Raw genomic sequence first — 14,332 nt, 5'->3', positions numbered from 1 at the left:
GTTCGTAGTGGAACCACTGTTCACAACCATCACACTGTACCATCTTATCGTTATCCCGCTCATTACATAATCGACAATGAAAATCTTGTTTCTTTCGGACAACGCGTATGGGGCAACGCGTATTGAGCCTTAATTACTTTAGAATTTACCTGCGTTCCGCTAGGAGGGGGAACTATGCTGACGGAGTTTTTGGTTGCTAACGTTTCAACGACACCTGCGTTACCTGAGGCTACGTCATCCGTCGTAGGTAATGCGACGCTTACCCGTCCAGAGTTGGTTGATTTCTTCGACATCTCGGGGTTGATGTAAGAGAATTTTATAATATGTTGATCACAGCGACAATGAAACAAAATTCGATGAACTTCTATCTCTAGGTGGTTTATTTTAATGAACAGAAGTTATAAAATTTCTGTGTATAAATTAAGCTAGGCTGTGTATAAATTAAGCTAGGCTAATTAATTATAATTTCAAATTTACTTTTAGTGTTTTTCGCTGGATTAACCTTGTATATAAATGTGCGTTTTGTTATTTTGTGAGCGGTTTCGGTACAGAAGAACTTGTTTGTCTATATATATATATATATATCTGTTTAGTTGTAGGAATATATCATAAATTACGTTTAGGATTATGCTTTAGTTTTAAGTTATTTTCTCACCTATTTTTCCGAAATGCAGAAAAGATGGCGGTATGCTAGTATCAACACTAAAGTTTATAGATTTTACACTGCTATTTTGAAGTTTAAGTTCATTCATAGGTTAATAATCAAACTTATTTACTATTTCACGTATTTCTCACCTTTCTAGTCTTAGTATAGCAAATAAGATAGATAATAAGATAAATTGTATATAAATTCACTAATTTTAAGAAGTAGTTTCAATGTAGTTTTAAGGAGTTAGCTATTTCGATTGTTTCCTGATGTTTACTTTTGACTTTCTTTGTGTTTTTATATGTGTTTGTAAATCGGGCTTCATTGTACAATAGTCGCGTGAGATCCCTCGCGTGTGAATAGGTGTGGTACGTTCAGCGGTCGATAGTGTAGATTGGCGTAGGGTGCAACCGGAGCACTTTCCGACGTGGCGTAAATAACAAAATAGCTTTAACATCATTCAGGGATCACATACATGTCCTACCATCCTCTCCCTTACCGTTTTTGCGTGGATATCATTACAAAAAATTCACATTCCAGTAAAACAATGCTACGATTCATACCAGCAAGGAAACTAAGCAATGGATTAAGAACCAAAATCTTTATTTTTTTTGATGGTCGGCTCGCTCTCCAGACTTGAATCCTGTTGAAAATTTTAGGGAGATCCTTGTACGCAGAATATACACTGAGGGAAAACGGTACACCACGATTGAAGAGCTGAAGGTCGCCTTCGAGAAATCCGTTCAGCAGAATTTGCAAATAGTATGCTAACACGAACTTTCCAGGTTATTTGTCAAAATGCCAAGGTTGCCAATTATTGACATGTAAATCAGCCGATCTTTTTGAATTTTTCATTGATAATACTTAAGAATTTTGAAGTGGTTTTATAGAAACTGGACAGCTGCAATTATCATATTTAAGCACAATAAATAAACAAACGACTCTTTTGAATTAAATTGACGTTCAATATACTTTATTCTAAGCATTCAACAATGTATGAATGCATCTTGTTGAAATTCTAACTGTTTGTGTTGCAAAGAAATAGTTGTTGCAAAGTGTATAGTAGTATAGCGCACTATGCAAATAGAGACTCGGACAAACGGACAAACCAACCAACATTATTTACCCTATAAGGGAAGTAGATTCAACATTGCATCTAGTGCTCTAGATGGCGTACTATGAATTGCTACAGTGATGGAAATTGTAGCTAACCTTTGTAATTTTCCTAGCTTTTCCTTTTCCGAACTAATGGGCCTGATTCTCGAATACATTTCGAATACACTTCACGGTGGAAACGGAATGAAACGCATCCGCGATGACAACGGTACGTTGTCGACATTTGTATACGAGATTAGTTTCCCACTAAACTTATCATTATAATATCAAATTATCTTCAGATGAAATTTTTGTATGAAATTATTATATCACATGAAGAAAACAAAGTTTTCCACTCACATTGAATATCAGTTTGATACGAAGAAGTTAATTTTTATTATTGATTTTTTATTTGAAAAATGCGCATTCTGCCTGAAAACTCATTATTATCTTCGACACTTCACTAACTCGTAAAACGCAGTTTGATGGCGTGCCGTTTATTTCGTTTCTACCGTGAAGTGTATTCGAGAATCAGGCCCAATGACTCATATGTTATCCTAGATCACACCGTATGAATCCAGCTCGATTTTAGATCTTAGTCCCCATTTGTTACCCAAGGTTTTTTTACTAATCCTCAATGCATTTGCATAATTTCATCTAAATGCGCGTTCCAATTGATCTTGCTTGCTATCGAGAGTCACTGCTAAATACTTTTTACCTTCAGAGAAAACACTAGTTTCTAGCAAGTACAAATCTTTTTGTAAAAAAAACTACTTTTGTATGCTGACACTAGGGGTGTTTATTGACAAGGGGAGAAACAAAACTTCAGACTATCTGTGTCTAAGCGCTATCTGTGTGCGAAACTAGAAACATAGATGCGTACCTGGAAGGAAACACAAAATGGATGACTATAACATGGGAACGATTCGGGGAACGCCCTAATTATTACTTGTAATACTCATCATCAACACTCTTATCAGTGTTGTTTGAATACTGTTATTATAGCAGATAAAGAAGAACATTGTTAGATTCGATATGTTGTGATGGTACATTTTACAGCGGTCTTCATGCTTTTCTGTGAGATAACATGCACTTTACAATAATCAGTCAGTCGCTTGGGTTGGAATGTGAATTTTTGTGATGGGGACAAGGGATGATGACTCCTGATCCTCACACAGATATATCACGTCTGACATAAAATCGTGCATTTTGCGATCTTTGGAGGCCCAAGACAACATCTCGTGGGTTAGGCTACCAACCCAATATCAGCTGCATGTTTGCGTGCCGAGCGCTGGTGAGATTGCAAAACAAAAAAAATAAGTTAAAAAAACGTTTTCAGTTAAACGGTTTCATTTTGCAGCCCTGCAAACGGCTTGGGACGATTTGGACCGTAAGAATAAATGAATCGTTAGTTTGAGAAACACCATAAGTCCATTCGACGCACTTTCGAGAAAATGACATAAAACTGTTTTTCTCAAAATTTTGAACGGTCCTCGTATTTGTTGGTATCAGATTTTTGATAAAAGCGGTGTTTATGTAGTTTCTCAAACATACAATTCAAATAAATAGCTTTCTTTTTGTTCAAATTTTTATGTATATTGGGGTGGTTTCTTCTTTGTGTCGGATACTGTAGATGTTCATCGAAACGAAAGAAAGCAGTATATTATAATAATCGATCTAGATTAGCTTCAAGTGAATAAACAATGTGAAATGCGAGACAACAGTTGTTCTACATTGAACAACTGTTATCTAAAAATATTCCAATATTAAAAGTTGGGTAATAAAGTAATTAGTAAACCATTTTGCCATTTTAGTATCGTTGATTGATTTTTTTAGAAAAACATAAAATGACTTTTGTTCCTAAATGGGTGCTTTTAGGGTATGACATAAAAAAAATCAGTTTATGGTTTATAAAAAAATAATAATAAAAACAAATAAATAATAGTCAATATAACTCTCTTTGACCTCAATAACCGACTGAAAACGCTTTGGCATACTCTCTACGACGTTCCCTATGTGTTGGGGACAGCGCTTGGAAATATTAAGCTTGTTAAGTAATATTGAAAATATATTTTATCATTGTGAAGCGTTTATTTCGCTTGTCGATACTGCTGTCATTCATTCGACGTCAAACAAATTTACAATGTGTTCATTCATACTCATTCTGTTCTATCTGAGCCTTCTTTCTGACATGACATATCGAATTGGAATTTTGTGATGCTCCATAGCTTGTTCCAATTTTTAGGACACTTTTATTAGGTTTCTCTCATTGAAACCCTGACCCTCTATTCGCATGAACCTGGGACAGTCAATTTTCACAAGTTTCTCTTAATGCAAATTTTCCACCAACAAAACCACCAACAATGCTCACTTGGTGCCAGGCACGAACTATAAGGCATAGTAACATCTCCACCAAGTTCACGTGATTTCTAACTTTTATATAAAACGTATGACACTCAATCTCATTGTTGTGAGTTTTGTTGAATTGGCCACATATTAGGCTGTCAAAAAAGTCCTGCGGTATTTTTTTTTGAATTTTCATTTGTTCATAAAATTGATTACAATCATCTGTTTTGAGTCAAATATGCGCCGTTTTGTTCGATGACTTGTTCCCAACGAGATGCCAACTTCATAATACCCCTGTTATAGAAGCTCGTTTCCTTATTGGCAAAAAACTCGGATAGCCAATTTTCACAGGCCTCTTTTGTGGCTAACTTCTGACTACCTAGCTCGTTCGCCATGGACAAAAACAGGTGGTAGTCACTTGGTGCAAGGTCCGGACTATACGGCGGATGCAAAAGAACCTCCCATCCGAGCTCCCGGAGCTTTTGGCGCGTCACCAAAGAAGTGTGTGGCCTGCCGTTGTCCTGATGGAAGACAATGCGGCCTCTTTTTATCAAAGATGGCCTCTTCTTCATGAGTGCTACCTTCAAGCGGTCCAGTTATTGGCAGTACAGGTCCGAATTGAGCGTTTGGCCATAGGGAAGCAGCTCATAATAGATTATTCCTTGACAATCCCACCAAACACACAGCAGAACCTTCCTGGCCGTTAATGAGGGCTTGGCCACTGTCTGAGCCGCTTCAGCGGGCTTCGACCACGACCGTTTGCGCTTCACGTTGTCGTAAGTGACCCACTTTTCATCGCCAGTCACCATCCGCTTCAGAAACGGGTCGATTTTGTTGCGATTCACATGCGTCGATACGGTCAAAGATGTTTTTTTGCGTCAACGTGTGTGGCACCCATACATCGAGCTTCTTTGTGAATCCAAGCTTCTTCAAATGGTTAATAACGGTTTGATGACTTATCCCCAGCTCTTGGCCGATGCTACGGCTGCTACTATGCCGGTCTTTCTCGGCTAATTCAGCGATTTTGTCGCAATTTTCGACGACAGGCCTTCCGGAGCGTGGCGCATCTTCGACGACCTCTACACCAGAACGAAAACGTTGAAACCATCGTTGTGCGGTGGAAATGGAAACTGTATCGAGTCCATAAACTGCACAAATTTTATTGGCAGCTTGAGATGCATTTTTGCCTATGTCATAGTAGTACTGTAAAATATATCGGATTTTCTCTTTATTTTGCTCCATATTTGCGACACTATAACTCACGAACGACTTAACCAAACAAAACACTGTCATGGGCTATATTATAGCGCGCAAAAATACCTTTCCAACAAGCTATAGTATGACTCGATACAATGAATACAACTAGAACTACGCGCTTACAACGACACCTCGCGGAAATACCGCAGGACTTTTTTGACAGCTTAATATTATCATTCGAATATCATCTGTTAAAAAACATTTCCCTCAAATGAATAAAAAGAAATTATATAAATTATATAAATAAAGTGTTGTTTGTTGAATTCATATTACATTTGTGTGTGCCCTAATCATATCTTACCACATTTTCGGTTCCTCCATGGCATCCGTTAACAACGTAAGAGTTTCGTGCTTTTTCCGAAGGGGGATAGCTTATGGTTGCTATACCAGAATCGCTAGTATCTTTATCCATCACAGATTCTCAAATTTAGCGTGATTGTTCAGCAAATATTCTATTCACAATTTAATACAGAATATTCCCGTAGAATTGCCACATTTATGAACACAAACGTCTAGCAAAATGCTTCCTTTTCTACTGACGAATCGATTGTGAGTGACAAAACGCTCGCTGCACATTTTTCCAAAAGAACTTATCAAAACGATAAAAATTATTCGCCTTCAGCTTAAATGTTTGGCTAACAAATTGTGCCATTAAGTAATTACGGTTGTAAACCAGGGCTATTTAGGTGTTTTGCAGAATGAACAAGAGTGCGATGCTACTTTTCTTCAGATCACTGAAAGGCATTGAAATGAATCCGTGCGCAATATAGGTAAAGATAAGATTGGTGACAAATAGTGGGGTTTTCAGAGCGCGCTACAGTAAGAGTACTAGGCACCAGTCAATCCTTTCATGTGAATATGTTTCTTATAATATAATAATGTTTTTTTTTCCAAAATATATATTTTATTAAGGCACATATGGCGTTAGCCTGACGGGGCCGTGAGTTCAATATTTTGACAATTTTCGTCTTACGACTATGTTAGTAATATGTAACTGATTACTCGCGGTTGGCTCGAGGTTAGTATTACAAAGATTCTCATAATTGGGATGTTGCAGTCTCCAGTACTATGTATGTGTGGCCGACACGGGATACTTCCTATTGTGGTGCAACTGATCATTAATCAGCGACGCCTCCTTAGTCTGTACCTCATATCAATCGTGGTGCAATATAATAATGTTATTCAGAATGATATTATTTAATCGACAGGAAGATTTACTCTTAAAAAAATAACTGGAAATATCGAACATTATTTTCATGGCCTCCCTAAAAAGACTCAAAAGCAAATTTGAACAAAAATGTTCTGAATCGAAAGTTGTAAGCCGCAACGGTGAGAAAAAGAGTGATCTACGGAATCGAAATGTCGCAAACATGCTTGAAGTGTCGTTTACAACCGTACATCGAGCTACAATAAAACCTATGCGTGTTCCCGCTCTAGAACGGATCGTCCGGTTTAAGCTGTCTGTTTTGTTGTGTTCATTTTCACCCAAGGAAAGTTCATGCAGCGAGAAAAATTTGGAAAAGTGAAGGAATATTCGAAAAACTAATTTCGCCTATGATCTACATATAGTACAAGGTGCTGTTAGTCCAATTGAAATTCGCATTGAGGCATATAGCATCGTGTTCCTTTGAGCTTGAATCGAAAATGGAAATGGGTTGAATAAACACCTTTTCCATTTCAAATATGTTTTCTCTATAATAAAGTAACATGTATATTCTGATGAGAAAACTTGACCTTTTCAGTGCCACCAAATCGTTATCAAAGAGTTGATTGATGTAATTCTTTAAATCTATCTCAAATCAGCATGCAACAGATAGCATAACGGAATTCTACGTCAACTATGCGGTCCTGTCTTAGACACAATCAGAGATGCCAACCTTCCTGATTTTTCAGGATTTCCCAGACTTTTTAGCATGCTCCCTGATATCCTGACAAACACTCAATTTATTCTGATTTTTCTGAAATAATCCTGATTTTTCCTGATTTTTGTACTCTTTAGAATATTTGTAATAGATATACTGGTTTCCATACAAAAGTTTTCTGTCATGATAGGTCTCCGGTTCGCACTTGTGTATCTTACATTAAGTTAAATTCTCTAGACGCAAAGCTGTACTTAACTTTTTTTATCTCTACCCTCAATTGTTTCGTGGCTTTCCGAAACAGTGCTAGAAAATTTCTTGAAACCAGATTGTCTGACGAATTTGATTTGGAAGAACGAACTAATTCTCAAACAAATAAAAAAAAGTTTAAATGAACACGTGTATTTATATTATTTATATAGATATATATTAGGGTACCAATGAAAATGGTCATCTCTAATTTCAAAAAGTTACCTCATAAAAAATGTTCACAGCCTCGAAAAAACACCCTATGCCAAATATCTGCTCAATCGGACTTAAGGGAGAGTGGCGCAAAGCGGTCAAAGTTTGAGTTTTTTGAATATCGAAAAATCAACCCCGATTTCCAGTTTTCAAAAAACTTAAATTTTAACGTCTGCGGCACCACTAAATTAAGTCCGAATGATCTAATATTTTGCATAGGGTATGTTGTCGTACAAACCAACAATTCGTAGCAAGTTCCGAATGGAAAATCAAGATAACTTTTTTTATTGGCACTCTAAACCTACTTTTAGTAGGTTTAGGGTCCCAGAGTATCGATTTTTGCCAAAAATTTTTTTTTCGAGATGAAACTAGATCTCGGCGTTTCAGGCAATTTTAAGACATTTGGCATCAAAATTTTTTTTCGAAAACCTCGATTTCCTTTACTCCCCTCTTGGGTGATTTTTCGATTTTCAAAAAAACTCAAACTTTGACCGCTTTGCGCCACTCTCTCTTAAGTCCGATTGAGCTAAAATTTGGCATAGGGTGTTTTTTCGAGGTGGTGAACATTTTGTATGAAGTAACTTTTTGAAATTTTAAGGTCGATTTTTCCCATACATTCATTGGCACTTTAATGTATATTGGGTTGGGGAAAAAGAAATGTCGTATATTGTCAATATATGGCAACACTTAAACATATCTTGTGTTGTACTTATCGCATCGGGTCATACTGTATGGCTATTTAAAGACGACAATCTATGCTACAAGTGTCGTTTTGACAGTGTTGTTATTGTCCTTTTCAGTCTCAAGTTATAGCGCGTCAAAGATGGAGTTCACCAAGCAAGAAATTCGCCATATTTTACGTTTTTACTACCTGCGAAGTAAAACTGCAACGAAGGCGGCCGAAAAAATTCGTGTAGTTTATAGACCCGATACTGTAACGATTCGCACAGCACAGCGTTGGTTTGATCGATTTCGTTCTGGTGTAGTGGCTGTCGAAGATACACCCCGTACTGGTAGGCCAATCGTCGTGGAAACCGATAAAATCGTTGAAATCATCCAAGTAGACCGGCATGTGAGCACTCGCTTGATTGGCTAAGAACTGGGTATAGACCATAAAACCGTTTGGAACAGTTTGCAGAAGGTTGGATTCCAAAAAAAGCTGAATGTATGGGTGCCACACGATTTGACGCAAAAAAATCTTCTAGATCGAATCAACGCCTGCAATGCACTGCTGAAACAGAACAAACTCGACCCATTCTTGAAGAAGATGGTGTCTGGTGATGAAAAGTGGATCACGTACGACAACCTAGAGCGAAAAAAGTCGTGGTCGAAGCGCGGTGAGCCGGCCCAGGACCGTTTGAAGCAGGCGATTGACCAGAAGCGGCCAGAAATGATCAATAGGAATGGTGTTGTTTTCCACCAGGACAACGCTTGGCCTCACACATCTTTGATGACCCGACAGAAGCTACGGGAGCTCGGATGGGATGTCCTATTGCACCCACCGTATAGCCCGGACCTGGCTCCAAGTGATTATCATCTCTTCCGGTCCATGCAAAACGCTCTTGGTGATACTAAGTTGGCCTCAAAAGAGTATTGCGAAAACTGGCTGTCTGAGTTTTTTGCAAATAAGGAGAGGGTGTTTTATAAGGGGGGGATAATGAAGTTGCCTTCTAAATGGCAACAAGTTTGCGAACAAAACGGCGATATATATAGATTTATATTTTGCAAAAGTGTTGCAGATCACTAATTTCTTCATAAAACGATGTTTTTATGCATAATCTTTCGAAAAAACACAAAAAAAAACTCATTGTTTGTTCCCATTTCATTAAACAATAGTTTTCTGTTTATTGAAAACCCAGTGTATTGCTAAACCGAAATGCTTAAAGCTTCTGGTAGACATGCTAGAAAACTTTGAATGCGTTTTCTAAGTTGCTGATTTTGGAACATGGGACAGCTATGCGTAGAACGGCAGTATGGCTCGCAGTAGTTTTCGACGAGGAAGCAGAAATGTTCTGGGAGGATAGAATATTTAAGCTGTGTGAAAGATGACGATAAATTGTGAAACAGAACTATGGATATAAAATTAAATTATAATGCTTTGATTGAAAATGATGTTTTCGTTTTTCCAAAAATTGACATTAACTTTTCGGACAACCCAATATGAGCTATCCTGATTTATCCTGATGTTTATTTTATTTTTTACTGATTTTTTTAAATTATAGTTGGCAACCCTGAACACAACCCTCCTGTGACTTTTTTTTATCTCATTAGTTATAATCTACACTCGAAAGCGGAGTCGATTTTTGAAATGCTGTTACTTCGTGGAAAATGAACGCATGTAGATAGGATATATTTCATTTTGAAACTGCAACCTTAAAGTTTTGAAATAATTACGAACATTTTTTTATCTGAGTATGTATAGATGTAGTGGACTAAAATATCAGGAAGAAATAAAAAAAATGATTTCTTTTTTTTACAATTGTTTGTATACCAAAATATTTATTTTCTAACAAACTCAATAGCAAACTTAATTAACCTAATCAAACAGCTTTCATTTGCTGCCTAGAACGTTCCTGTAGAATCTTCCTATACACAGATGTTTCTGTTTTAATGAAAAATGACCTCTTCTTCTTTGACGATGAACAATTCGATAAATAATGATCGCACAGCAAATCGAAAGAATGTTTTGAAAACTCCAATAAGTTTTTTGCAAGGCTAATTTGTTGCTTTGACGAAAAAATGATTTTTTTTGTATCGATTTAGAAAAACTATCAAAACAGATTTTTAATGTGTTTTAGAAAATCTTCTGTAATTTTGACAATGATGAAGTAAGCCTGGTGCATTCTTTTTTCACGGAGTAACAGTATTTCAAAAATCACCTAGAAATCGCGACTTTGCACTCTGTTTTTTTTTGTCGAGTGTATATGAACAGTAGTTTTTTTAATGCTACTTTGAATATTTGGCCAATCAGAAATGGACTTTAATTCTTTAGCATACAACTCGTGGTGATTAGACAGTGCCAAAACCTACAACAACGAATCTGACGTTCGCTCAGCATAGTGGAACGATTCGATATTCTCGTGTTTGGCCCGTGCTCCTGGAAATGTAATCTTAGAGCAAGTTGTTAATATAATACTCTTGTTTCTCCTAGACTAGGCTTCTATTTTTCAATGTACTCCAACGCAGTTTCGAAAAAATATTTCATGGTATTAAGAAAATTTTCCTCCTGCATTCCACCTGAATCAACTAGTTTTGACGTAGGACAATTTTTTGTCAGTACGGGTACCAAATCAGAAAACATTAAAACCATTATCATTCCAACCAAAACATTACCATTCTTTAATCCGTGAATGGTTTAAATTTACACAAAGTACACTCATTTTCTCACAGATTTGTTCTGTGAATTTCTATCATTAGCTACTCATAATATTCCGAGGAATGGATGTAATAGTGAAGAATATTTTTATATGGCGTTAGTGGGGGCAAAATTTGGTAGTTTAACTATTGACTATTGAAGTCGTATTGATAGTCACCTTATGTTTGAAGAATTTCAAGACTTTTGAGTCACCCTGCACTTCAGTGAAGCTGCCGGATGTCAAAAAATAAATAAAAACAAAAATCGCTCTCTTGGTAGTCATTCGGCAGTAGTTTAGTGTGTTTAAATCTAAGGAATTTCTTGTGATATTTAGTTTATTTGACCCGATATTTTCAACAAATCAATAGTTTGGACGACTGTTCACATATTCTAAAAGAGGTTTTTTTCCGATTTCTGCAATTAATTCGCATAGAAATTACTTTGTTGTTTTTGGGGCAAAGTGGTCAGTGGAGGATTATGGTTGACAATATTCTGTTTTCAAAAGCTGATATACTTTATTACCTTCTGCTTTTGAAGGGGTCCTTTTTGTGGCTTTGACCCAAGAAAAATATGCCACCCAACCAAAACCAAGCCTAATTATGAAAGCGCTATGTGTTTCCTACTATTTTTTTTACGTAAGAGAAAATTCCAATTATGACTCTAGGCAGTGTTCGCCAATTGATCTATTCACTGAAAAACTCGTTTTCGTTCGTTCAAATATGATCCTACAGAAATCATTTCCCCCACCGGCATTCTTTTGTTGTTACGTGCTACAATTCACGACACAAATGAGAACGAGCCAACTCTGCATCGGTTCGCACTTCATGATACACCAGCATGCAAGCAAAACCGTGATGTACGCTTTCTGTGCAGAAAGTTTATTTTCTTCTTTGTCTCTAAAGGCGCGTCCACATTATGCCGAATGATGCCGATCGGCCTGTACAAGGCGGCATATTCGGTTCGTTATGTAATGTGAACACCCCTCTCGGGTGCACGAATCCGAAGCCCCATCGGATGCACGAAGCCGTCACGAACACATGAAGAACAATGTCGTCAACGCTAATTTATAGTCGGCTTTACCGGGCGGCCAAGGCCGATTGGCGTAATGTAGACGCGTCTTAACATATACATATCGAACCTCTCCATTCATCATGAAACAGCAGGATCATACGAACTTCGCAAAGCGAATGATTCATATTCAACTAATGTAGCAGATCCTGATTCTTAAGTCTCCGAGAGTGAAAACTTTATGATTATTTAGCTCGATAGAGGCTAAGGGAAGGGTAGTCAGATCATATTTTTCGTTTTTAACGCTACTATCCTTTAATATATATATATATATATATATATATATATATATTCATATAGACCGCATAGTTTTACTAGCAACACCGCTCCATTGAGAAACAAAAACTCTCTCGTTTTAGCTCTTTTCCCATTCGCTGCTCTCCGCAAGTGGTGACCGAATGATGACGTAATTTTTCTTGTACCATTTATTGCTTTGCACTTGCCTGTGCAGCGGTTTTCGATATAATAGAACGGGACAATATATGCGATTCAAACTTGTATGCAGGCTTCGAAAATGGTGTGCGATGTTTGGTACAGTTCGGATATGCAATCAACAGTCTTTGTTCCTCTCTTGGTTTAATCATTGAGTGTAACACAAGTGATTACTGTCATTCATACAAGTATCTGAATGATCTACTCATATTTGGTTATATGTTCGTGAGAGGTTGCTTGCATGACACATTGTGTATTATTCGATATGATCGAAATCCAAACACTCGGACTCTAGGTGAATAGGCCTAGCTTTTTTCACATGTACCTACTATTCGAATAATGATTTAAACAAATTTGGACTAGAAAACACACATAAATCTATCCCTTTTAGCATGATATATGCGAGTGACCACTTTGCCCCCAATTTTTATAATAAAAACCGTTTGCTATCTTGAACAACAATAAGCTGAGCTACAATATTCTATGAAAAGCGGAAAACGTAATGGTATGTGAACACAGGAAATGGACATGTTCCTACTTATAGAGTTACTACTTTGCTCCCACTTTCCCTACCACTGCGAATGAGGCGTGCGTAAATCGCTCGGTAGAAATGTAAATGCAGCGTTCGTTCATACGAACACTGTGGAGAGAGGAGATATTGGAAATTAACCCAGTCTGTTCATAATTTGATGAAGTAGAATCAAGGCATTCGCGATTTCTAATACCTACTAGTGAGCAGTCGGCAATTTCACCTAATGTCACATATTGTGGTTTTGATGATATGACCCACCTCATACCCCTACAAAGGTTTGAACTGGCCGATTTATCTAATAGATAATATTAATGTTTAACCAAATTAAGAGAACAGTATTATAAAACCAAATCAAAGTGAACTGACTCTGTTGCAGGCATGAATTTCTATTAATCGAACATTATAAATAGGCAAGGTGTGTTTCACATTAACATAATAATAATCTCAACTTCAGGCCCAAAGTTTTTTCAAAGCATGTCAAGAAAATTTCCAACCCGGGAAGATCCTTGACAGATTGGGAATTGAACCCAATATCTAAATTGTCTACTTAGAACATGATAGAGATCTGTCACAATTCAGAAATACTCGATTTAACCATCCGATAGAAAGATAGTTTACGACAATTCTGAATGAGCTATCCCCATTCCTGTTTCCACTTCAGACCCCACATAAAAATTTCATTAAGTATCAGTGTTCTGCCAGTGTTCACTTAACATAATCCAGGCGCACCAAATGCGCGCGAGGTTCAAACTTCCGTAGATAACGCTTACTTTTTTTTACAATAACAAAACATTAACATTAACAAAACAAAAAAAAATCATCATCATCAGTACGAATATGGTAGTTAAACCTGTAAATAAATTTTATAAATTTTAATCAAAAAACATAAATGAATTATTTAGAAAAAAATGATAAAACCAGTTTACAAAACAGATTTTACATGTGAAATACACATTTCCTTAAACTCTGCCATTGTTGCCGCACGTTTAATTTCTCTGGGCATCGAATTGAAAGAATTTATACCTTTATACAACAACGAGTTCTGCGACCTACTAAACATAAAGTTGGGTGTTTTTGCATCATTCGCGTATCTTGTATTGTATCTATGAACATCACTTCCTCTTTCAATTCGATCACACAAATATCGAGGCAGAATATCGTTTAAAATTTTAAAGATGAACACTATTGTCAAGTAATAAATTAATAAATAAAAAAAAATTTGCTTCACAGATAGCCACTGTAGCGCGTCCAACATCAATCTAGAGGAAGTGTATTCTTCT

The 14,332-nt window shown here is 36.8% G+C and overlaps 1 protein-coding gene across 1 annotated transcript in view; it reads right to left on the bottom strand.

Annotated features, from left to right (window-relative positions):
- The window catches only part of LOC129761988 (sodium-dependent nutrient amino acid transporter 1), a 38,554-nt gene extending 32,670 nt beyond the window's left edge, over window positions 1–5,884 (bottom strand). Inside the window, 1 exon segment of the mRNA XM_055759897.1 lies at window positions 5,646–5,884. Coding sequence (XP_055615872.1) covers window positions 5,646–5,756 — 111 coding nt within the window. The 5' untranslated portion in view covers window positions 5,757–5,884.
- Between the last annotated feature and the right edge of the window lie 8,448 nt (window positions 5,885–14,332).

The sequence above is a fragment of the Toxorhynchites rutilus genome, chromosome 1, assembly GCF_029784135.1.
Source record: "Toxorhynchites rutilus septentrionalis strain SRP chromosome 1, ASM2978413v1, whole genome shotgun sequence".
NCBI classification, from domain to species: domain Eukaryota; kingdom Metazoa; phylum Arthropoda; class Insecta; order Diptera; family Culicidae; genus Toxorhynchites; species Toxorhynchites rutilus.
This window is presented reverse-complemented; position numbering and strand designations above follow the sequence as displayed.